Raw genomic sequence first — 26,550 nt, 5'->3', positions numbered from 1 at the left:
ATCTTATAGAGTTGACACATGCTGATTATCTTATTGAGTTGTCACGTGCAAATTCTCTAATAGATTAGACTCGTGCAGATTATGTTATAGAGTTGACTCGTGTTGATTCTCTTATAAAGTTGACTCGTGCAGATTATGTTACAGAGTTAACTCGTGAAGATTCCTTTATGGAATAGACTCGTGCAGATTATGTTATAGAGTTGACTCGTGAAGATTCCTTTATGGAATAGACTCGTGCAGATTATGTTATAGAGTTGACTCGTGCAGATTCTCTTATAGAGTTGACTCGTGCAATTTTGTTACAGAGTTGACTCTTGAAGATTCTCTTAAAGAGTTGATTCGTGCAGATTATGTTATAGAGTTGACACCTGCAGATTCTCTTATAGAGTTGACTCGTGCAGATTCTCTTATAGAGTTGATTCGTGCAGATTATGTTATAGAGTTGACTCGTGCAGATTCTCTTATAGAGTTGACACGTGCAGATTATGTTATAGAGTTGAAATATCTCTAAATACTTGACACCCGTATACATCTATACACATGTATATATATTTGCAGTTTCTGCCGACACTGAAGGACCAAAGTGCGACCTGCCATGGGAAAAACTTCACAGGACGTGTGTTCAGTTCATGATAGCGAAGCCATTTTCAACTTGGCAAAAAGCTCGCGATTCCTGTATTAGTATGAATGCTGACCTTCTCAGTGTTAACGGCAATGAGGAAAATGTAAGTGCTTATAATATTTATGAATGTTTAATTTCCGATTGTTCCCTTATGTTTGCACAGTTACTGGGTATTGCATTAAATTATGATGGCGTCACAATGACGACAAAAAAAAACAAGTCGTTCTATAGACTTGTTCCTTCAGTCAGATTCATACTGACGGATCATTTTGCATTCAGAAAAGCCAAATTTACTGATGCCTCTTAAAGGCTGAATGGTAGCCTTTACGAGCTGATGCATCAGAATTGCAACCACCGTTTTACCGTGCGTGGTTGTAAGAGGTGACAAAATGAGTTCGATTTACTTGAGTCTTTGCATGTTTTCAGGGAAAGTTGAATCCTTTAGTGAGGGCACATATACGTAGTAGGGACTTACTCCAGTGGTGGATTGGAATACGTGAAGTTGGACACTCATGGCTGTGGTTGGATAATGACGAGAAATATGCAAAAATACCGTACGTTCGTTTTAACTGATTTACACAGATTTATATACTTGATGGTTATAAAATGCATTATTTTTTAATGTGTTACTCTGTTAACAATAACTTATCAAAACTAAAATAGGATGTAAATAAAAACACAGAAAAAGGTAATGCAAAAGTAAACTTTTCAAGTTAAATACATGGAAAGGAATGTAATTATTCTCTTTCATTTTTTAATAGACCCTGTACTTGTTTTTCAATGAGATGGAAAGGTCTATTATTTTGAATATCAAAAAATATACAGACGCGTAATCGTTAAAATAAGGCTATGTCCAAACTATTTATTGATTGAAAAGGTAAATACACTCAGGAAAGCAACTTCCAAGAAAAAGGATATTGTAATATCATTGACATAGAAGGAGAGTTCCATTTCATTCTGAAAAGTAGAAAATATGACGATTTTCATACAAGAGTTAGGAAATACTCATACGAAAATCCTAGCAAATTTAAAGAACTATTGAATCAAACAATCAATACTTAAGAAATTTGCTCTTGATATAATAAAACTTCCTCTATACACAAAAGGCTTTTTAAGGTTTATGTTAGATATGAAATAAGACAATGCTTTTCTCTGATTTTTTTTCTGTATCTCTACTTATAATTGTTTATTTCAGTCAATTATAATTACGTATTTGTAGATAATTGCACTATATGAATAGCGTATTTAATTTATTGTTTTTTTCCCACTGTTATTACTTGTAATTATGTAGCTATGTTAAATCCATCACCATACTTTTCTGTACTTAAATAGTATGTATGTTTTGTACATGTATTTATTACTAAATTTGTAATTGTATATGCAATGTTTTATGTTGAATTATAAACCTACATTCATAAAAACTTGGCGATGAACGTGTAAAATGTTTATGACAATAAACTATTTGACTTGACTTTGACTATGTAATTGACTATGTAATTATCTGCTTATGTCTAAGAGCTTTTGATGCTTAAGACAAATAAACTTATGCTATTGTATGTAAAATATTAATTAAATGGACTATTCTATTTCATTTCTATTCACTGTATACAAAAGAAATATCCTTTTTTCATTTTGTTAAAGATATTCTTGCATGTATAATTAATTTCTAATAAAATATATTTCATACTTTATACTTTAGAACTATTTCTTCATAATTGTATGGGTTTTTATATTTGCACATATATGTATGCTAAATATACAGAACAATTTTGAGTTTGACTTTGGAAATTAGCAACTGAGCAATCGGATAATAAAATATATGAACTTCTTTTTCATTTTTCTTTTATGGAAACTGACATTTCCAGTTGGTTAAAAAATAATATTGATCAATATATTTCAGTGAATGGGCCGCTGGTTCGGGGCGTTTTCAAAGCAAACCAGGAAAATGTGGACTTTTTACTTTCAAAGGAACACTGGAAGAAGCGGAATGCGAACAAGAGAAACCTTACATATGTGAACAATTTAAAGGTAACTAATGCCAAAAAAGTGCTTTAATCATATATTTTTATCTTATGTACCTTAAAATATCATTTTTTTTGTATTTTTTGATCGCAGATCAGGAAATACAATGCTGACATTCAATCTCAGGAACAGCGCTTCCCGACAATTCTAACAACAAAAGTAGTTCTCAGAACAGCTCAAACGAAAGAAATATTTTTATTTTGTTACAAGTATCCAGCGAATTATACCGCATTCAAAGTTTAAAAGTAGCTTTGGTTTATAGAATTGTTAATAAATGCTCAGTCACAAATTACGTGGAATCAATGAATATTGCTCAGCTATTTCCGTAAAGTTTCGGATTATTGTGATCGCCTAAATGAAACTTTGTTATTTAGACATTCTGAAAAATAAAGTAAGGATGTTGACTCTAGGACATGGACGAATTTAGGCAGTCGACGATCGACAATCAATTTCTACCATAAGTAACGGTCTTATAAGTTAAGCACCCGATAATTTAATCAACGTAAAAATTTGAGTCGGTGACCCCCTAATTTTTATAGTTATTTTGACTAAGTATACATTTTAAAGGACGTTTAAAGAAAAAAATCAAAAATTTATTTCAGGAATTTTTAATGAGCCGATTTGAAGCCTAAAAATGCGGCTAAACTGAACGTCAAATTTTACACAAAATTAACAATTTTCTTTCCATTACTCAAACAATTTTCGGCGTAAAACAATAAATTTTATATCTGCTTAAAGGAAAAAATAATTTCCGTCCAATGCTGTAAAATTTAAGATATTTTATCCGCCAATGGCCTTGAAATACCCGTAACCGTTGCCAAGGATACGCAACGACGTCATGTTCAAAAACGGGCTTTGATGATCAACTTTGACGCCGTGTGTACAAAAATTGGCTGAAACTATTGAAATAAAATCAACGGAACCTAATCAGAAATATGGTCAACTTTTTGCATGCAAATGTTCTAGACGCTACTCGAAAGTTCGCAAAGTGTCGCGTTCTACCTTAAGCGCGTTTACACTAAGAGTAGTGAAATATTATATAATATAGTATATTCATTTTGGACTGTTTGGGCGAGATGATTTTTGCTAAATCATTTACATCAGTGTTAAACAACAGGTTTACCGTGATCAAAGTATCTCGAAATTAATAAGGATTACAAGCCCTAATTTAGAATAATGTAGTTTGCTTCAGACTTTTTTTTATCCAGGGGTAACACGCTCGTTTAGGAAGCGAGAGGTCTGGGGGGTTCAAATCCCAGTCAAGGCAACTCATGTTTTTTGTGTGTTTTTTTGTTTTGTTTTTTTGTTGTTGTTTTTTTAAAGTATTTTTTGCGATTTTAACATTCTTTCTTAAGGAATTAGCCACGATATGCAACGATAAAGTGTGGCTGTCATAAATGATTCCATAATGCAAGTTAGAAACTCTGGTCATGAAAACTTCCGTATGTATCAAACTCAAACTGTTATAGCGAAAATCTAAACGCAGTCGCTGCAACTCGGTGCCCTACAAGATGAATTATAGTATTTCAAATTAAACTTATACAGGAAAATACATACATATACTGTACGATTTAGATTGCAAAGATCAAAAAATACCACAGAGCTTGAAGCCCTTTGATTATATCAGGAAAGCGATAAATTTATTTCATTCGATGTATAGATGTACTAATTCTTGCTCTGAAAAGTAAAATTATATTAAATTTTGATACTTTCATAGCGAAATTATCAAAACATATTTTCTAAGTAGCCAAACTAAATTTCAAATGCGAATTAAAAGAATATATTATAAATTAATGGAAATTTAGGCAGACATACACTCCTTCGTAAGTTCATAGAAAACTGCGAACGATTGATCAATTGCAACAAAAGTCGAGGCATTTAACAGCTTTGTGTTACATTGCGATATAATACTCCGGCGCGACAGATGTACTCTGAGAAGCTGTGAACTTTTAGAAGGTCTTCTCCAAATCCCTCCAGAGGCGTGCACCTCGCGGAGAAGGCACACGGCAGGTCAAGGTCAAGTCATCTCAAGTATCAGATGTGATTGGTTGACCTGTCGTGCCTAACTCTGGAGGGTTGGCGCTAACGAAGGCCGTTTTGTTATGTTGATGCTTGACAGTAATGTCGTCTCCTTTACCACCAACGAACGAGGAATGGGCTACAGGAAGATTCTGCTTGAAAAAAGACGTCCCCGTTGAGACTACCGTAGTGGATCGGCAAGGATGCTATAATTTCGGACTTATGGTTATTCCGGCGCCGAGAATAAATAAACTTAAACACACACACACACTTTAGAAGGTGAGTCGGAACAGAATGAATGCAATTTGACGAGTCGTTGAGAATAGTTGGTAAGTTGTCAGTTTCTCCAACTTTTATGTTTCTTTTATAATTGCAATAATTTTTGTCCATCTTTACTATTTTTTCTAATGGTTTGTTTTGTCTTATAATTTTAGAATTTAGAAAATGTGTACTGACTCTTTCAGATGAAGAGCTGATGGTACTCACTAGTGGTCACCACATTTATGGAGTCTGATTGACGGATAGTTGTTTCAAATAAATGTAGTCTTATTGACAGATAGCACCACGTAAATAGAATGAAATGGACACTAATTGACGGCATAACATTAATAGAGTCTGATTAACAGGTGACACCACATTTATAGAGTCTGAATGACAGATAGCACCACATTTATGTACTATGATTGAATGATAGCACCACGTTTATGGAGTATGATTGGAAGATAGCACCACATTTATGAAGTATGATTGGAAGATAGCACCACATTTATGAAGTATGATTGAATGATAGCACAACATTTATGGAGTATGATTGGAAGATAGCACGACATTTATGGAGAATGATTGGAAGATAGCACCACATTTATGGAGTATGATTGGAAGATAGCACCACATTTATGAAGAATGATTGGAAGATAGCACCACATTTATGAAGTATGACTGGAAGATAGCATCACGTTTATCGAGAAAAATTGACAGTTAGAACCACATTTATTGAGTCTGATTGATAAATGTGATTGTAGTAAGAACCACATTTATTGAGAATGATTGACATTTAGAACCACACATAATTATGGAGTCTGATTGACAGATAGCACCACATTTATGGAGAAATATTGACAAAGATTAATTAAAGTACATATTGCTATGAAACAATTAAATGGTAAAATAGACCTTTTTACAATACGATTCTTCCATAGCAACCAATGTTGCATTTCGCGCATGCGCATTCTGCGTAGGGCAAAAGCGCAATAAAATTGACAACAGTGTATGATTCTTTAAGGCTTTAATAGTCGTGATTCCATGTTATATCAACCAGAAAACAGTAATTTTGGGATGACTTAAAGCGGTAAGAACTTTAAACGTCAATTGATATTGGTAACAGATATATATAATAAGAAATATGCAGGACTAATAATCCAATGGTCAAAAGGCGCATACAAAAACGTCTGTTTAAGGTATCATTGACGACTTTTTCATCCGTTATTTAAAATTAAACAACAGGTTGTTAAAGATTAAATTTTTTACCCCTGTATTACATAATATTACACAATGTGTATTGTACACTTCCTTTGGATTGGCCAGGCGGTAAGTGTCAGACAGATTGACACGCGACCGTAGTTGTTTGTTTTCAGCTAGATATTGTATAAATATCATTCAACCGGAACGTTTTAGAACCATGACATAGTTAATCAAGTAGAATTATGAAAATCGTAATTTAAATACCGATCTCATCAATGTTTATTGATTTGTGAAGTGACTTAGTGTGACTTGCATTAAAAAGATATTAACATGTGTTACGAGGAACCGGATAAAATGAGTGTTATTTCACTTTCCTTAAAGATTTTGAAAAAAAAATGTATGTGATAAGTTAGCAGTGAACAGTGAGCTAAGCAAAAAGGCATTTCAATTTATATAGGGAAGTCAATGATCTGCTGTAATGCTCAGCTGTTTTGGGCATCTAGCGGGGCATTCCGAAATATAGTGTAAAAATGCTCTGCTGCAATACTCAGCTGTCTTGGCAATCTAGCAGAGCATTCCTAGCTATAGTGAAAAAATGCTCTGCTGGAACGCTCAGCTGGCTAGGCAATCTAGCAGTGCATTACTTAATATAGTGTTAACGTTGTAAAATGATTCCCATAGAATAATGACCCCTGGTCATTATTTTATATAAAATAGTGACCCCCTTCTATAAAATACTGACCTCTTTATATATAAAATAATGACCCCCTATTTCATCTATAAAATATTGACCTCCACCTAGCATACTTTTTAAAGTCAACTTCATATTTTAAGTGCGTATACTTGTTGTTGTTCTTGTTGTGCCTGTTTCTGCTTCTGGTATTGTTGCAGCTGCTGCCGCGACAACAGCTGACAAAACAAGGCTAAAATTAGGAGGGTCCGCTAAGAAAAAGCGATAATTTAAGGAATGTTATATATCATTAAAACTTGCGAACATGAAGTTTTAAGCAGATTTGATTCAGCATAGTTCTAGTCAGCTTATGGAGATAAATTACTTATCATTAGGTATGAAAAAAAAAAACAACAACCCCCCCCCCCCAAAAAAAAAACAAAAAAACATGAATCGTAGTTACAAACAAACAAATACGCACAATATTTGGTTTGAAGTGATCTATGATTTTACCTTCAAGTAAGCAAAAAACAAACATCTATGAAACTCTTAATACATGAATCAATAGTGTTAAAACGGAGGAAATGGATACATACTATTTAAAATGAATTGGAAATAAACCACGAAAATGAAATACTGTTCTTATAAGCTAAACGCTATTAACACTACGCTTATTCTGGTTAACATATATTCTTTTTTATTGTAAGAAAATACAGATCACGACTTTCGCATTTTGTTGGAACAGAGCACGGCTAGTTTTAAGGTAGACCATGGGTAATGGGAACCATAAGGAACTGTAAAATTGACAACATAGGACAGTTATATGTCTTCAAGGTCACCTGTATGCAAAATTAAATAAAATTTACCGTGTGGTTTATGAGTAATGGATGTATTTCTGAACTATGACTATGCCATTAGAAGGCCTTATTTTCAGAAATGAGGAAACTCTAAATATTCTGTAATATCATCATTATAAAAATGTTTTTCTATTGCCCATTTGTTAAGAAACAAATAAAAACATGCCGGTAAAAAATTACACAAGCAAAATGTTTGTTTCTAAACAAAATGTTCTTAATATGTATAAAAATGTTACCCTTCCCCACCCACTTTAAACACTAATTTTACTATTTCCCTATCTAAAATGCCTTATTCAAAATATTCCTAAAATTTACCATAAGGAGGGGCTGTTTTCAAAGTTTGCTTAATTTTTCTTTAAGGTATATTGGTTGATCATGCGAAATATAAAATACTTTTACCGTGTAGTTTTTATTTATTAAACTTTGAAAATATCTGGTATCATATATACATTTTGACATTATTTAGCAAATAAATACCTACAATAATTATATAATTTAAATCAAACCCTTTTTTTCTTCCATAAGGAATCAGAGAGACACATTAAAAATAATGTTAAAAAGAAAAAAAAGTTGCCCCTTCTGGGGTTCGAACCTACGCCCCTTAATTTGCGTCAACAATCATCTTCTTTTAAATTGCTGTGCAGATTTACCTCAAATTTGGTCTGTGGCATCCTTTTGACAGTCACACTTAAATTTTCCTCATGTCATTTCAATTGGCCCCTTTTAGTAAAATAGAAAAACCTGTGAACGTCTTTTTCGCCTATATAAAACGATGGATGATCACCAAACTTTGTCTGTAGCCTTCTTAGGTATAATTTTATCAAGCTTATATTAATTTGATTGGCCCATTTTAGAGGCCGCTAAATCTAAAAATAAACTTAAATCATCTCCTTGTACTGAACTAATCGATGGATGAGCACCAAACTATGTCTGTAGCATTGTTACTCAACTTTGCTCATATTTAATTGTTTGACCCCGTTTAGGGGTCGCTTAAGCTAGAAATAGAAAAACCTTTTAACCACATCTCCTACTGAACTAATTGATGGATGATCACCAAACTTCGTATGTAGCATTCTTAGGTAGTCTTTTATGAAGTTTGCTCATATGAATTTGATTGGCCCCGTTTAAGTTAAAGGTTAAATGCCCCAGGTCGTGGGATTTCTTTAAATTATTGTTTAAAGATATTATATGCTCAAATTTAATATTAGAAAATACTGACAATGCATAATTTCCAACACTGAAAAGCGTTTGTTTCTGGTTAGCGACTCAGGCCCATCACGGCCCTCTTGTTATGATTTCTGGGTCAAATTTGAATATGGGTCAGCTGGGGTCAAAAATTTAGTCACACTGCCCAAATATTGAAAAACCTTGTTAACACTCTAGTGGTCACATTTTTGCCTCAATTATCATCAGGCTTTGTTAGGATGTTGGTCTATGTAATTGCCTGGATGAGTTTAACCATTGGTCATTTTGGATGAAAATCCAGGTCACAGGAGCTAAAAATAGAAAAATCTTGTCAACACTTTAGTGGCTACTGTTTTGTTGATTTATAGGTCAAGTTTGAATATGGGTTACCTGTGGTCAAAAACTAGGTCACAATGCCCAAATATGGAAAAATCTTGTTTTCACTCTTATGGTCACATTTTTTACTCAATTGTCATAAAACTTGGTCAGGATGCTTGTCTAGTTAATTACTAGAATGAGGTCAAACATGGACCATCTTGGATGAAAACTAAGTCAGAGGAGCTAAAAATAGAATTATTGTGTTAACACTTTTGACTACTGTTTTAATCCAAATATTCTGGAAATTGATCTGAAAGTTTGTTTTGATGATTTCTAGATCAAGTCCGAATATGGGTTTCCTGGGGTCAAAAACTAGGTCACACTGCCCAAATATGGAAAAATCTTGTTACCACTAGTGGAAACATTTTGGACTCAATGATCAACAAACTTTGCCAGGATGTTTGTCAAGAAAATGTCTTTGATGAGTTCAAACATGGGTCATCTGTGATGAAAAACTAGCTCACAGGAGAAAAAAATACAAAAATCTTGTTAAATCTCTAAAAGCTACTGTTGTTATCCAAATATCCTTAAAATTGGTCTGAAAGATTGTTTTGATGATCTTTCGATCAAATTGAAATATGTGTCATCTGGGATCAAAAAACTAGGTCACACTGCCTAAATATGGAAAAACTTTATTTACACTCTAGTGGTCATATTTTTGACTCAATTGCCATCAAACATTGTCAAAATGCTTGTCTAGTCAATTGCCCGGATGATTTTGATTGGTCAGGGATTGGTGAGCGATCATAAGCCATATTGGCCCTCTTGTTTATCAACATTCTCAAATGAAAAACAGTGTTTGGGGACTGAATAGGGCATTTTTTCACTGTTTGAGGCCTCAAAAGGAGGGGGTGAAAAGCCGTCAAAACACTTCTATATCAGGTAAAGAGTTAATTTAACTACATTCATTTTTCTCTTATAAAAAATAACAGATAAATCCTCCAATTAAAAAAAGACAATTGAGAAAAGAAAAAAAATCATGTTATTTAATAAAACATGCTTTTGTATAATTTTTTTGAAGAAATTCAGAATAAAATCATATTTCTTGAATGACTTCAATTGTATTTTAATTCCTAAATCAGTTTTCAGTTTTGATATTTGGATTGATTTTCAAAATTTCAGAAAGAAGTCTGGGTGAAACGTGTTATGAGGTATCTCAATGTTTAGCAACACAAAATGTTCAGTGCACAGGGACTGGTACAAAAACTTGTAACTGCCAGAGTGGTTATTACACAATTACTGATAGCAACCGTTGTCTAAGTATGTATACTTTAGTTTTTTTGATCATTTTGTTTCATTTTACACCTAATTAACTAAGCGTCACATACTTGATATCATTATTTAGGTTTTATCACAGTTTTGCACTTAAGGTAGACCATGGGTAATGGGGACCATAAGGAACTGTATAATTGACAACATAGGACAGTTTTATTATCTTCATTGTCACCTGTATACAAAATTTAAATAAATTTACCGTTTGGTTTATGAGTTATGGATATTTTTCTGAACTAAGACCTTGCCATTAGAAGGGCTTATTTTCAGGAATGAGGAAACTCTAAATATTCTGTAATATCACCATTATAAAAAATGTTTTTCTATTGCCCATTGTTAAAAAACAAATAATAACATGCAGGTAACAAAATACACAAGCAAAATGTTTGTTTCTAAACAAAATGTTCTTAATATGTATAAAAATGTAACCCTTCCCCACTCACTTTAAACACTAATTTTACCATTTCCCTATCTAAAATGCCTTATTCAAAATATTCCTAAAATTTACCATAATGAGGGGCTGTTTTCAAAGTTTGGCTTAATTTTCTTTAAGGTATATTGGTTGATCATGCGAAATATAAAATACTTTTACCGTGTAGTTTTTATTTTATTAAACTTTGAAAATATCTGGTATCATATATACATTTTGACATTATTTAGCAAATAAATACCTACAATAATTATATAATTTAAATCAGACCCTTTTTTCTTCCATAAGGAATCAGAGAGACACATAAATAATGTTAAAAAGAAAAAAAAAGAAAAAAAAAGTTGCCTCTTCTGGGGTTTGAACCAACGCCCCTCAATTTCAATGTACTTTGCAACCGATTTTAACCTATTTGACTACTCTTCAAAGTGAAGGTAATGCATTACCCATGGTCTACCTTAAGACTTAAACCAGTTTCTATACGAAACACACCTCAGTTTTTTGGTTGAATTATTTTTGCTGAGTTATTGCCCTTGAAGAAAGAAATTGTTTTTTATCTCACCAGAACCGAAGGTTGAAGGTGAGCTGTTAGAATCAAAGGGGGATGGTCAGTCGTCCATCGTCATGCGTCAACAATCATCTTCTTTTAAACTGCTGTGCAGATCTACCTCAAATTTGGTCTGTGGCATCCTTTTGACAGTCACACTTAAATTTCTTCATGTCGTTTCAATTGGCCCCTTTTAGTAAAATAGAAAAACCTGTGAACGTCTTTTTCTCCTATATAAAATGATGGATGATCACCAAACTTTGTCTGTAGCCGTAATAGGTAGTATTTTATCAATTTGCTTATATTAATTTGATTGGCCCCTTTTAGGGGCCGCTAAATCTAAAAATAAACTTAAATTATCTCCTTGTACTGAACTAATCGATGGATGATCACTAAACTTTGTTTGTGGCATTGTGAGATAGTCTTTTCTCAAGTTTGCTCATATTTAATTGTTTGACCCCGTTTAGGAGTCGCTTAAACTAAATATAGAAAAACCTTTTAACCACATCTACTACTGAACTAATCGATGGATGATCACCAAACTTCGTATGTAGCATTCTTAGGTAGTCTCTTATCAAGTCTGCTCATATGCATTTTATTGGCCCCCGTTTAAGCTAAAGCTTAAATGCCCCCAGTAGTGGCATTTCTTCAAATTATTGTTTAAAGATATTCTATGCTCAAATTTAATATTAGAAAATATTGACAATGCATAATTTCCAACACTGAAAAACAGTTGTTACTGGTGAGAGACTCATGGCCATCACGGCCCTCTTGTTATGATTTCTAGGTCAAATTTGAATATGGGTCAGATGGGGTCAAAATTAGGTCACATTGCCCAAATATAGAAAAACCTTGTTAACACTCTAGTGGTCATATTTTTGCCTCAATCTTCATCAAACTTTGACAGGATGTTTGTCTAACGTAATTGCCTGGAAGAGTTTGACCATTTGTCATTGTGTGGCTAAAAATAGTCACAGGAGCTAAAAATAGAAAAATCTTGTCAACACTTTAGTGGCTACTGTTTTGTTGATTTATAGGTCAAGTTTGAATATGGGTTACCTGTGGTCAAAAACTAGGTTACAATGCCCAAATATGGAAAAACATTGTTTACACTCTGGTGGTCACATTTTGGACTCAATTGTCATAAAACTTGGGGTCAAAAACTAGGTCACATTGCCCAAATATGGAAAAACCTTGGTCACTCTCTGGTGGTTACATTTTTGACTCAATTGTCATAAAACTTGGTCAGGATGCTTGTCTAGTTAATTGCTAGAATGAGATCATACTTGGACCATCTTGGATGAAAACTAGGTCACAGGAATTAAAAGTAGTGTTATCGTGTTAACACTTGTGACTACTGTTTTGATCCATATATTCTGGAAATTGATCTGAAAATTTGTTTTGATGATTTCTAGATCAAGTCTGAATATGGGTTACCTGGTGTCAAAACTTAGGTCACACTGCCCAAATATTGAAAAATCTTGTTGACACTAGTGGTAACATTTTGGACTCTCTAGTGGCTACTGTTGTTATCCAAATATCCTGGAAATTGGTCTGAAAGTTTGCTTTGATGATCTCTAGATCAAGTTGAAATATGTGTCACCTTGGATTAAAAACTAGGTCACACTGCCCAAATATGGAAAAACTTTGTTTACACTCTAGTGGTCATATTTTTGACTCAATTGTCATCAAACTTTGTCAAAATGCTTGTCTAGTCAATTGCCCGGATGATTTTGATTGGTCAGGGATTGGTGAACGATCAATGGCCATATTGGCGTCTTGTTTATCAACTTTCTCAAATGAAAAATAGTGTTTGAAGACTAAATAGGTCATTTTTTCACTGTTTGAGGCCTCAAAAGGAGGGTGGGGGTGAAAAGCCGTCAAAACACGTCTATATCAGGTAAAGAGTTAATTTAACTACATTCAATTATCTTTATTTTGTAAAAACATTATGTTAAAATTTAGATAAGTAATACTTCTCTTTCTCCGTTCTCATTTGTTACAATATAAATACATGTTGTATTGAATTCAGAACTTGAAATGAACAATATGATCTCCTTTTTGTTTATTAAGCTAGTCATAATTGTATTTTTATATTGTGATATTAGTGATTTTTGACTGTTATTTTTCTGTTTGTTTGTTGTTATAACCAGTTGCATATTATATGCCTTGGTTTAATAAAAACTGAAACTGAAACTGAAACTGAATTTTCTCTTTTCAAAAATAACAGATAAATCCTCCAATTAAAAAAAGACAATTGAGAAAAGAAAAAAATCATGTTATTTAATAAAACATGCTTTTGTATAATTTTTTGAAGAAATTCAGAATAAAATCATATTTCTTGAATGACTTCAGTTGTATTTTATTTCCTAAATCAGCTTTCAGTTTTGATATTTGGATTTTTTTTCAAAATTTCAGAAAGAAGTCTGGGTGAAACGTGTAATGAGGTGTCTCAATGTTCAGCTACACAAAATGTTCAGTGCACAGGGACTGGTACAAAAACTTGTAACTGCCAGAGTGGTTATTACACAATTACTGATATCAACCGTTGTCTAAGTATGTATACTTTAGTTTTTTGATCATTTTGTTTCATTTTACACGTAAATAACTTAGTGTTACATACCTTATATCATTTTTTAGGTTTTGTCACAGTTTTGCCACAATTTTGCATTTTAGACTTAAATCAGTTTCTATATGAAACACACCCCAGTTTTTTGCTTGAATTATTTTAGCTGAGTTATTTACCTCCAATTCGGTCTCTGGCATCCTTTTGACAGTCACACTTAAATTTCCTCATGTCATTTCAATTGGCCCCTTTTAGTAAAATAGAAAAACCTGTGAACGTCTTTTTCTCCTATATAAAATGATGGATGATCACCAAACTTTGTCTGTAGCCTTCTAAGGTAGTCTTTTATCAAATTTGCTTATATTAATTTAATTGGCCCTTTTTAGGGGCCGCTAAATCTAAAAATAAACTTAAATCATCTCCTTGTACTGAACTAATCGATGGATGAGCACCAAACTTTTTCTGTAGCATTGTTTGATAGTCTTTTCTCAAGTTTGCTCATATTTAATTGTTTGACCCCGTTTAGGGGTCGCTTAAGCTAAAATTAGAAATACCTTTTAACCACATCTCCTTCTGAACTAATTGATGGATGATCACCAAATTTCGTATGTAGCATTCTTAGGTAGTCTCTTATCAAGTTTGCTCATATGAATTTGATTGGCCCCGTTTAAGCTAAAGCTTAAATGCCCCCAGTGGTGGCATTTTTTCAAATTATTGTTTAAAGATATTCTATGCTCAAATTTAATATTAGAAAATATTGACAATGGATAATTTCCAACACTGAAAAGCAGTTGTTTCTGGTGAGCGACTCAGGGCCATCACGGCCCTCTTGTTATGATTTCTGGGTCAAATTTGAATATGGGTCAGCTGGGGTCAAAAATTACGTCACACTGCCCAAATATGGAAAAACCTTGTTAACACTCTAGTGGTCACATTTTTGCCTCAATCTTCATCAAACTTTGTCAGGATGTTTGTCTAACGTAATTGCCTGGAAGAGTTTGACCATTTGTCATTGTGTGGCTAAAAATAGTCACAGGAGCTAAAAATAGAAAAATCTTCTCAACACTTTAGTGGCTACTGTTTTGTTGATTTAAAGGTCAAGTTTGAATATGGGTTACCTGTGGTCAAAAACTAGGTCACAATGCCCAAATATGGAAAAACATTGTTTACACTCTGGTGGTCACATTTTGGACTCAATTGTCATAAAACTTGGGGTCAAAAACTAGGTCACATTGCCCAAATATGGGAAAACCTTGGTCACTCTCTGGTGGTTACATTTTTGACTCAATTGTCATAAAACTTGGTCAGGATGCTTGTCTAGTTAATTGCTGGAATGAGATCATACTTGGACCATCTTGGATGAAAACTAGGTCACAGGAATTAAAAGTAGTGTTATCGTGTTAACACTTGTGACTACTGTTTTGATCCATATATTCTGGAAATTGATCTGAAAATTTGTTTTGATGATTTCTAGATCAAGTCTGAATATGGGTTACCTGGTGTCAAAACCTAGGTCACACTGCCCAAATATGGAAAAATCTTGTTGACACTAGTGGTAACATTTTGGACTCAATCATCAGCAAACTTTGCCAGGATGTTTGTCAAGAAAATTTCTTTGATGAGTTCAAACATGTTTTATCTCTGATAAAAAACTAGGTCACAGGAGACAAAAATACAAAAAAGTTGTTCACTCTCTAGTGGCTACTCTTGTTATCCAAATATCCCGGAAATTGGTCTGAAAGTTTGCTTTGATGATCTCTAGATAAAGTTGAAATATGTGTCACCTTGGATTAAAAACTAGGTCACACTGCCCAAATATGGAAAAACTTCGTTTACACTCTAGTGGTCATATTTTTGACTCAATTGTCATCAAACTTTGTCAAAATGCTTGTCTAGTCAATTGCCCGGATGATTTTGATTGGTCAGGGATTAGTGAACGATCAATGGCCATATTGGCGTCTTGTTTATCAACTTTCTCAAATGAAAAATAGTGTTTGAAGACTAAATAGGTCATTTTTTCACTGTTTGAGGCCTCAAAAGGAGGGTGGGGGTGAAAAGCCGTCAAAACACGTCTATATCAGGTAAAGAGTTAATTTAACTACATTCAATTATCTTTATTTTGTAAAAACATTATGTTAAAATTTAGATAAGTAATACTTCTCTTTCTCCGTTCTCATTTGTTACAATATAAAATACATGTTGTATTGAATTCAGAACTTGAAATGAACAATATGATCTCCTTTTTGTTTATTAAGCTAGTCATAATTGTATTTTTATATTGTGATATTAGTGATTTTTGACTGTTATTTTTCTGTTTGTTTGTTGTTATAACCAGTTGCATATTATATGCCTTGGTTTAATAAAAACTGAAACTGAAACTGAAACTGAATTTTCTCTTTTCAAAAATAACAGATAAATCCTCCAATTAAAAAAAAGACAATTGAGAAAAGAAAAAAATCATGTTATTTAATAAAACATGCTTTTGTATAATTTTTTGAAGAAATTCAGAATAAAATCATATTTCTTGAATGACTTCAGTTGTATTTTATTTCCTAAATCAGCTTTCAGTTTTGATATTTGGATTTTTTTTCAAAATTTCAGAAAGAAGTCTGGGTGAAACGTGTGATGAGGTATCTCAATGTTCAGCAACACAAAATGTTCAGTGCACAGGGACTGGTACAAAAACTTGTAACTGCCAGAGTGGTTATTACACAATTACTGATATCAACCGTTGTCAAAGTATGTATACTTTAGTTTTTTGATCATTTTGTTTCATTTTACACGTATATAACTTAGTGTTACATACCTAATATCATTATTTAGGTTTTATCACAGTTTTGCCACAATTTTGCATTTTAGACTTAAATCAGTTTCTATATGAAACACACCCCAGTTTTTTGCTTGAATTATTTGTAGCTGAGTTATTTACCTCAAATTCGGTCTGTGGCATCCTTTTGACAGTCACACTTAAATTTCCTCATGTCATTTCAATTGGCCTCTTTTAGTAAAATAGAAAAACCTGTGAACGTCTTTTTCTCCTATATAAAATGATGGATGATCACCAAACTTTGTCTGTAGCCTTCTTAGGTAGTCTTTTGTCAAATTTGCTTATATTAATTTAATTGGCCCCCTTTAGGAGCCGCTAAATCTAAAAATAAACTTAAATCATCTCCTTGTACTAAACTAATCGATGGATGAGCACCAAACTTTGTCTGTAGCATTGTTTGATAGTCTTTTCTCAAGTTTGCTCATATTTAATTGTTTGACCCCGTTTAGGGGTCGCTTAAGCTAAAATTAGAAATACCTTTTAACCACATCTCCTTCTGAACTAATTGATGGATGATCACCAAATTTCGTATGTAGCATTCTTAGGTAGTCTCTTATCAAGTTTGCTCATATGAATTTGATTGGCCCCGTTTAAGCTAAAGCTTAAATGCCCCCAGTGGTGGCATTTCTTCAAATTATTGTTTAAAGATATACTATGCTCAAATTTAATATTAGACAATATTGACAATGGATATTTTCTAACACTGAAAAGCAGTTGTTTCTGGTGAGCGACTCAGGGCCATCACGGCCCTCTTGTTATGATTTCTAGGTCAAATTTGAATATGGGTCAGCTGGGGTCAAAAATTACGTCACACTGCCCAAATAAGGAAAAACCTTGTTAACACTCTAGTGGTCACACTTTTGCCTCAATCATCATAAAGCTTTGTCAGGATGTTGGTCTATGTAATTGCCTGAATGAGTTTGACCATTGGTCATTTTGGATGAAAATCCAGGTCACAGGAGCTAAAAATAGAAAAATCTTGTCAACACTTTAGTGGCTACTGTTTTGTTGATTTATAGGTCAAGTTTGAATATGGGTTACATGTGGTTAAAAACTAGGTCACAATGCCCAAATATGGAAAAATTTTGTTTACACTCTAGTGGTCACATTTTTTACTCAATTGTCAGGATGCTTGTCTAGTTAATTGCTAAAATGAGATCAAACATGATCCATCTTGGATGAATTAAAACAAGGTCACAGGAGAAAAAAATACAAAAATCTTGTTAACTCTCTAGTGGCTACTGTTGTTATCCAAATATCCTGGAAATTGGTCTGAAAGATTGTTTTGATGATCTTTAGATCAAGTTGAAATATGTGTCACCTGGGATGAAAAACTATCTCACACTGCCCAAATATGGAAAAACTTTGTGTACACTCTAGTGGTCATATTTTTCACTCAATTGTCATCAAACTTTGTCAAAATGCTTGTCTAGTCAATTGCCCGGATGATTTTGATTGGTCAGGGATTGGTGAGCGATCAAGGGCCATATTGGCCCTCTTGTTTAACAACATTCTCAAATGAAAAACAGTGTTTGGGGACTGAATAGGGCATTTTTTCACTGTTTGAGGCCTCAAAAGGAGGGGGTGAAAAGTCGTCAAAACACGTCTATATCAGGTAAAGAGTTAATTTAACTACATTCAATTTTTTCTTTTCAAAAATAACAGATAAATCCTCCAATTAAAAAAAGACAATTGAGAAAAGAAAAAAATCATGTTATTTAATAATATATGCTTTTGTATATTTTTTTTGAAGAAATTCAGAATAAAATCATATTTCTTGAATGACTTCAGTTGTATTTTATTTCCTAAATCAGTTTTCAGTTTTAATATTTGGATTGTTTTTCAAAATTTCAGAAAGAAGTCTGGGTGAAACGTGTGATGAGGTATCTCAATGTTCAGCAACACAAAATGTTCAGTGTACAGGGACTGGTACAAAGACTTGTAACTGCCAGAGTGGTTATTACACAATTACTGATAGCAACCATTGCCTAAGTATGTATACTTTAGTTTTTTGATCATTTTGTTTCATTTTACACCTTATTAACTAAGCGACACATAAAAATTGACAACATGTTATATGTCTTCAAGGTCACCTGTATGCAAAATTTAAATAAAATTTACCGTGTGGTTTATGAGTTATGGATATATTTCTGAACTATGACTTTGCCATTAGAAGGATTACTTTCAGAAATGAGGAAACTCTAAATATTCTGTAATATCATCATTATAAAAAACGTTTTTCTATTGCCCATTGTTAAGAAACAAATAATAACATGCAGGTAACAAATTACACAAGCAAAATGTTTGTTTCTAAACAAAATGTTCTCAATATATATAAAAATGTTACCCTCCCCCACCCACTTTAAACACTAATTTTACCATTTCCCTATCTTAAATACCTTATTCAAAATATTCCTAAAATTTACCATAATGAGGTAAATTTGAAGTTTGGCTTAATTTACTTTAAGGTATATTGGTTGATCATGCGAAATATAAACTACTTTTACCGTGTAGTTTTTATTTTATTAAACTTTGAAAATATCTGGTATCATATTTGCAATAAATTTTGACATTATTTAGCAAATAAATACCTACAATAATTATATAATTTAAATCAAACCTTTTTTTTCTTCCATAAGGAATCAGAGAGACACATAAATAATGTTAAAAAGAAAAAAAAAAAGAAAAAAACCACGCCCCTCAATTTCAACGTACTTTGCAACCGATTTTAACCTATTTGACTACTCTTCAAAGTGAAGGTAATGCATTACCCATGGTCTACCTTAATCTAAGTTTCAATTTGCCAAAACAAAATTATAATAAAAAAGAATACAAATATATATATATAAATACCACATTAACCCAAAATAGTTATTTTGTGGCGTTTTAATGTCAATTTAAATAAACAATTGGTTTTACAGCATAACGTTACAATAATTATGTTGATCATTATAAAATCATTTTACTTTTTCTTCCAGTTTTACCGGAGCCAATTTATTACGAAGATTCTTGGGAAAATGATGAAAAGCAGGATGGAAGTTCAGGTAAACATTAGAAAACATTAGAAAAGGTACCACAAAAAAAGGTTTCATATAGGAAAACACCCCGCATCTGGAAATTTTCTTTCTATATACATGTATATATCTATTGCCTAATTGTATTAATTCAAGTACTATTATATACAAAATGTCAACCCTATTTTACTTATCAAACATAGTACTGACTTGTAATTACTGTAAATAGTACTGCTAATATACTTATATGTCATTACAATTGTAGTATATACCAATTTGGTATTAAAGGGGCACGTCCCCAGATAAGAATAAAATATCAGACTAATCACGTAATTTTTACGCTTGACAATATTTTAAACTCATTTGTAGCATTCGTATAAATTTTCGTAAAAATTACAGAAATCTTTGAGACGTGCTGCTTTAAATCAAATTACATTATAACGAAGAAAAAATGCACAATAATCTATAATAAGATATAGACCAGTATGCCTGTATGATTTTGTCGTAATTAGCAACTTCATTTTCATAAAATATTTGATACTTTACCATGACCTACGCACTAGACATTCAGTTCAACTTCATATTCATGTATAATTATATACATAATGTAGAAAAGAACACTGATATAAAGGACTGCCAGTTTATCTTATAGAGTTGATACGTGCACATTATCCTACGAGAGTTGACTCGTGCTGATTGTCTTATAGAGTTGACTCGTTCAGATAATGTAATTATAGAGTTGTCACGTTTAGATTCTCTTATAGAGTAGACTCGTGCAGATTCTCTTACAAAGTTGACTCGTGCAGATAATGTTATAGAGTTGACTCGTGCAGATTCTCTTATACAGTTGACTCGTGCAATTTTGTTACAGAGTTGACTCGTGCAGATTTTCTTATAGAGTTGACTCGTGCAAATTACGTTATAGAGTTGACTCGTAGAGATTCCCTTATGGAGTAGACTCATTCAGATTTTGTTATAGAGTTGCTTTGTGCAGATGATCTTGTAGGGATTTGTCGTGTAGACTATGTCATAAGATTCTCTTTGCTGTTTAGTAGTGCAGATTTTATGGAGTAGACTCGTGGCAATTATCTGAAAGGGTTTGCACGTGCTGATTGTTTCATTAAGTTTAGTAGTGCAGATTATTTTATAGAGTAGACTCGTGCCAATTATCTTAACCCTTTCGCTGCCAGAGGGTTATTGTTTTAATGTTCACCTATTTGCCAGAGGATTTTCTAAGAAATTACTATATTATTAATTAATATAATTATTATTATTTGTTATTAGTATTATAATAATTATATATGTTTCCAAATCTGTTAGTATAATAATAATTATTGTCGATGGTATAATTTTCTTTATATTTATTATTATTTTCATTATTATTTTTTTTAAATTATTATTATTACTATTATTATTATAGAAACGGCTAAAGCCGTCCATATGGCAAATACGCCGAAAATAAAAGGGACGGCTTAAGCCGTCCCTATGGCAGTGAAAGGGTTAAAGGGTTTGCACATGCATATTATATGATTATGCTGCAAAAGAGCAAGGTCATTGAAACATTTCGAGTTTATATGATCGACATTTCTTTTTAATCTATATCTTATCTTTATTTTTTAAACCATGTTCTGCATTGGTTACTACTTAATCAGAAATTAATTTGCATGAAAGACAACTATATGCCTTCAGTTTATGATTGGTTTAAATAACAATGTGCGTAACGGAAATCGTAAGTTTTCACTTTGTAGATATACCTTTATTTACCTTACATAGTTCTTAATTTCTTTATTTTAGACTACCTTGTTTAACCAATTTTTTTCCCAAAAATTTTGGCAACCTTTTATTTTTTTTAAATTTTAAATTTTTGGGGAATTTTAAGGGGGGTTTTGATTTTTTATTTTTTTTTTCTTTTTTTTAAAAAACCCAACCCTTTTTTTTTTTTTCGGGAAATTTTTGAGGGGAATTTTTAAATTTAATTTTTTGAGCCTTTTATTTTAAATTTTTAAAACCGGGGGACCCGGGTTTTCAATTTTTTTTTTTTGGGGTTTTTTTTTGTTCCAAATTTTTCATTAAAACAATATTTTAACCCCCTTTTTTTATTTTTTTTGGGTTTTTAAATTTAGTTTTCGGGGGGATTATTTTTTTTATTGGGGCTTTAAAATTTATTTTTTTTTTTTGTTTTTTCATTTTAATTTATTTTTTATTTTTTTTAAAAAGTTTTTTTTCAAAAAGGGGAAAAAATCGTTTTTTATGAATAAAACTTTTTCGTTTTTTGGTTAGGGGAAAACTTGTTTTTTTGGGAATAAAACAAAGGGGGTTCAAATTTTGGGAAAACTTTTTTTTTTTTAAAATATTTTTAAAATTTAACCATTTTTGGCCCCTTTTATACATTTTTTTTACTGTTTTTTAAAGAAACCCCTTTTTCTTAAATTTTTAACCCCAATTTTCAAAATAATTTTTTAATATTTTTAACCCAAAATTAGGTGGTTTTTTTTTAAAATTTTTTTTCCTTTCAAGTTTTTTTTTTCTCCAATTTAATTTTTTATTTGGGTTTTAATAAAAATTGAACCAAATTTTTTACGGACCTTTTTTTAAAGGGTTTATTTGGTAGGGAAATTTTTTTTGAAAAGGGGGGGCAAAAGAAATTTTTTGTTTTTGGGAAAAGGGAAATATTTGAACCTTTTTTTTTTTAGGGGGTTTTTTTTTTTTGTGTTGGGGCCTGTTTTTTTGGCAAAAAAATTTTTTCCCCAAAAACGGAATTAATCTGAAAAGGAAATTTTTTTTTTTTTATGTTTTTTTCTAAAGGGGTTTTTGCTTTTTAAAATTTTTTTGGGTTTGGTTTTCAGGTTCATTTTTCCCCCCTTGTGGGGGGCATTTTTAGAATCGAAAACTTTGGGGGGACGGGAACGTTTTCAGGGAAATCTGGTTTGGGGGGGCAAAAAAAAAGGGGGGGGGGGGGGGGGGGGGCCAGAGCTATTTTTGCGAAAGTGATTTAAACGTTAATGTTTTTCCGCCTCTTTTTGAACTAGCTGCACTAACGTTGGGGCCATCTTGGGTCTTAAAATTTTTTGAAACTTGAAAACTCTTCCACATTCTTGTTCATGTTTTTCTTTTATTTTGGGGGACACAGACAACTGTCAGTGTACTGGAAGAGCCCGTTACAGAAATGAAACGCAAATAGAAAGTTTCCAATTTCAGAATAGATGTGGAAGAAGTTCGAATGACCGACCAACTATTCTTCCGGAATACATTATAACGGACGTACCTGAAGATGTCCCAGTCGGGCACCATAGTAGCCAACCTCTCAATGACTGACCCGGATGATGGAAAAATTCGGAGATTTTAACAGATTAATTTAGAAAAGTCACACAGGGTAAATTTATTTAATTTTTTAAAGCAAAAAAAGAATTGTTTCCTAAATTTACTGAAATATTGTTTAAATAAATTATATAAATGTAAACTTAATATGAATTTTTCAATTAATACTTTCACCTTTGCGCACATTTGATAGATATTCTATACGCGAAACCTCTTTATTACCTAAATTTACTAAATACTGTTTTATATAAATTAAAAAAAATAAGTGTCAGCTTTTTGGTTACGTTATATTTGCCAAAACCTGTAAAATATTTGCTTTCCTGTTTTAGAAAGCCTTACATTTTTACGCTAGACCAAATCAATTGGCTTATTTACTCTTAATTAATCAGGAGTTTAAACAGGTAATCGGATTTTCTTATGTATATGACCAGTACCTTCCCATTGTATCATAGTTTGGAGACCTTTTTGTTGAAAATGTGTCAGGGTTAAATCGTATACATATACATGCACAGTGCGTTAACTGGAGTGCGGGTATTAGTTACCCGCACTACAGAGCATGCCCATTGATTGGCTCATTTTTGCTGGGGTTTACATATTGTGACGGCAGAGAAAGGGAAAGCGACAGAAATGTCATATTCAGATGTTCGTTCATTGGTTCATTTTTGCCGGGGTTTCATATTGTGACAACAGGGAACGTGGTTTTATGTTCGACTATGATACAAAAGAGAAAGAACACCAAAACACTCTGCAATCTGATTAATACTCGGGGCTACGCCCCCTCGTACAAATCAGATAGCCTCGTGTTTCGGTGCTCTTTCTATTACTTAATGTCTACTAGCTGTTGGTACTTTAAGAAAGAAAAATATGTTACAACAAGTTAATGAAGGGGTGCCAAATAAGGTAACCCGTTTTTATGTCAGTAGGAAGCAATTTGCTAGAGGAAACACTCTATCTATATAAGAACATTAATGGAATCATATTAACTTAACATAACGTTTATATTCCCACAGACTATTTTCAAACTTAATTATTTTGATAAATTTTAATTCAAATATAAATTAAAAACCGAGGTTACACGAAATGATCCTAAGGTTACCCGAGATATACGTTTATTGTCTTAGTTTACAAAGCCGAATATAAAAGCACTATATTTGTGCTTTTCGAGTTGGAAATATTTTACTGTGAGCTTATTTACTAAAGGTATCACTTTAATGACGCAAAATGATTTGGTAAGCAAAAGATCCCAAGCAAATTGCTGCTGATTGACTTAAAAAAAGAATATTTACGCCATTGCCGCCATTAGTTATAGACTACACGTAAGGCACCGAACACAATGATGTAGGTCCTACCCCTTGTTATAGATATATCGAGTTTCGTACACATCAGCTAAGCATTTAATTAATGTTGTTCATTAAGTCCAAATTTGAGCCAACATTACAGTAAAGCTCGAAAGTCACTTTATAGTTAAATATGAGCTAAAATTTATTCAATTTTTGAAGAAAAGCTGTGTTCAAAATAACTTAAAATACAATTTATTCAAGCAAAAAGCGGGTTTTCCCTAAAATTTCGTTTTTAAAAACCCCCTGCAGTGATGGGTATGTTTCTTTAAAAATTTATGACCCTAAAACCCCTTAGTGTGGGGGAAAAAAACTTTAATCAAAATGGTCCCCGGAACTGATTATTGGGGTTTTTGCTCCGATCCGTTGCAATTTTTAAAAAAAAACCACGCACCAGAAAAACCAAAAGCAAAATTTCCCCTTAAAAACCAACAAAAAACACTGGCCCTCTTGAATAAGTACGGTTTTAATTTTTATGTAATATGGTCATATTTTATAATTTCAATTATATTCTAGATATAGAGACTTTTAATGGAAATTGTTTGAAGTTTGGAAAAAATATCAAACGATAACTACCACATCAAGACAGCATCAGTGCTGGATGCGGATAAATTCTGGGACAGGTAAATCGTATCTATAAAGCTACTTTCTAGATCATTGTAGTTTAACCATTTTTGGATAAAAAAATACACATTTGAATGACTATTAGATTACTAATACGTTTCTTTGTCAATGAAATACCAGCATTAAATGCTATATTTTGAATGATATATTTGTGTTTTGTTAAGCACATACAGTTTTTAAAACAACATACATGTATGTGACATTTGAAACAATTGTTTATTAAAAAGAACATTCCAAAGTTCTAGAATGAAGGGATTCCGTAAGTAAATATCCTTCAAAAGAAATAGCGCGTGCACAAAATCATTGGTAGAATTGAAATAGCAGCATAATATTTTATTTAACAGTATTTTATTATCTTAACGTACAGTTAGATAACAGAGATAGCCTTTGTAACAACTCTTTCGAGAATTAAGATTATGGGAACAAACCTGTTTTTAAATTTATAATGTTATTACATAAGATATAGCTATATACCATTAAACTTAATCGCATTATCTTGCAAACAAATCAAGTAGAGAAAATAAGAATCCCTTAAGAACGTCCAAAACGGCAAAATGGAAAATGTTAAGACTCGGTTTGATTGAGTCTCTTCATGGACGGTATTTGCAAGGTACCATCCACTCCCATAGCACTGGCTAAGACAGAATTCTATACTCTACCTGAAATGGAAAATACTTCATTATTGTATTTATCTTATTAAATTATTTTTTGCTTAAATGTACTACGATGAATCATTTACAGTGTGGCTACTTACATTGACAATCCACGTGGACCTACTTTGCTTTTTGATGTTTTGGTGAGTTTTTTTTTCTTATTTTACGAATTTCAACGTGCATAATGCATTTTCTTTTATCGTGAATTAATAAATATACATTAAACATGACATAAAATTTGGTTTAATTAAGACATATATCGTATCTTTTAGTATCTACACATTTCTCATATTGTCTTATTTGCTTTGATACAGACGTTCATAGAACAAGTCTTGAACATCTTAATTCAAAATTTAAAAAAAGAGAACATGTCGGATTTGTTTCAAAATAGAAAAAAATGATTCCCTAAGAACGTCTCAAACGGCAAAACTGAAAACGTTTTAGATCCGGTTCGATTCAGTTTGTACATATACGGTACTTGAAAGTGAAAGCTACTGTCCAAGACCCCTAGCACCGGCTGCGGCTGACTTTGTTCCATGCTTTTTATTCTTATAAAGTATCGATGTAGATCATAACATCATATAACCAGAGTTTCTCTCGGGCATGGTCATCCTGATAGTTCTTTTTTCAATAAATATTTCTTTGTATTTCAAGGTAAGGGACGGCGGTGGTCTAAGTGCTCTTTCAAATATCAATGTCACAGTCACAGACATCGGTGATATCAAACCAGTTTTGCAAAAAATCCTATTTT

The 26,550-nt window shown here is 32.4% G+C and overlaps 1 protein-coding gene and 1 long non-coding RNA gene across 2 annotated transcripts in view; both read left to right on the top strand.

The window, feature by feature from the left end:
* Positions 1 to 19,607, top strand: part of LOC132748955 (C-type mannose receptor 2-like) — a 28,757-nt gene extending 9,150 nt beyond the window's left edge. Inside the window, exons 5-12 of the mRNA XM_060738619.1 lie at positions 559 to 725; positions 1,049 to 1,176; positions 2,523 to 2,650; positions 10,337 to 10,474; positions 13,879 to 14,016; positions 16,628 to 16,765; positions 18,708 to 18,845; positions 19,493 to 19,607. Coding sequence (XP_060594602.1) covers positions 559 to 725; positions 1,049 to 1,176; positions 2,523 to 2,650; positions 10,337 to 10,474; positions 13,879 to 14,016; positions 16,628 to 16,765; positions 18,708 to 18,845; positions 19,493 to 19,515 — 998 coding nt within the window. The 3' untranslated portion in view covers positions 19,516 to 19,607. The remainder of the gene's footprint in view (positions 1 to 558; positions 726 to 1,048; positions 1,177 to 2,522; positions 2,651 to 10,336; positions 10,475 to 13,878; positions 14,017 to 16,627; positions 16,766 to 18,707; positions 18,846 to 19,492) is intronic.
* Positions 19,608 to 25,072: 5,465 nt separating this feature from the next.
* LOC132748954 (uncharacterized) lies at positions 25,073 to 26,539 on the top strand. The gene is made up of 3 exons (XR_009628340.1): positions 25,073 to 25,145; positions 25,888 to 25,942; positions 26,454 to 26,539. It is a non-coding gene; the product is annotated as an uncharacterized LOC132748954 (long non-coding RNA).
* Positions 26,540 to 26,550: the final 11 nt, after the last annotated feature.

The sequence above is a fragment of the Ruditapes philippinarum genome, unplaced genomic scaffold, assembly GCF_026571515.1.
Source record: "Ruditapes philippinarum isolate M1 unplaced genomic scaffold, ASM2657151v2 ctg2341_1_1_1_1, whole genome shotgun sequence".
NCBI classification, from domain to species: Eukaryota; Metazoa; Mollusca; class Bivalvia; order Venerida; family Veneridae; genus Ruditapes; species Ruditapes philippinarum.
Note: the sequence above shows the minus strand (reverse complement) of the source record. Positions and strands in the feature narration are given on the sequence as shown.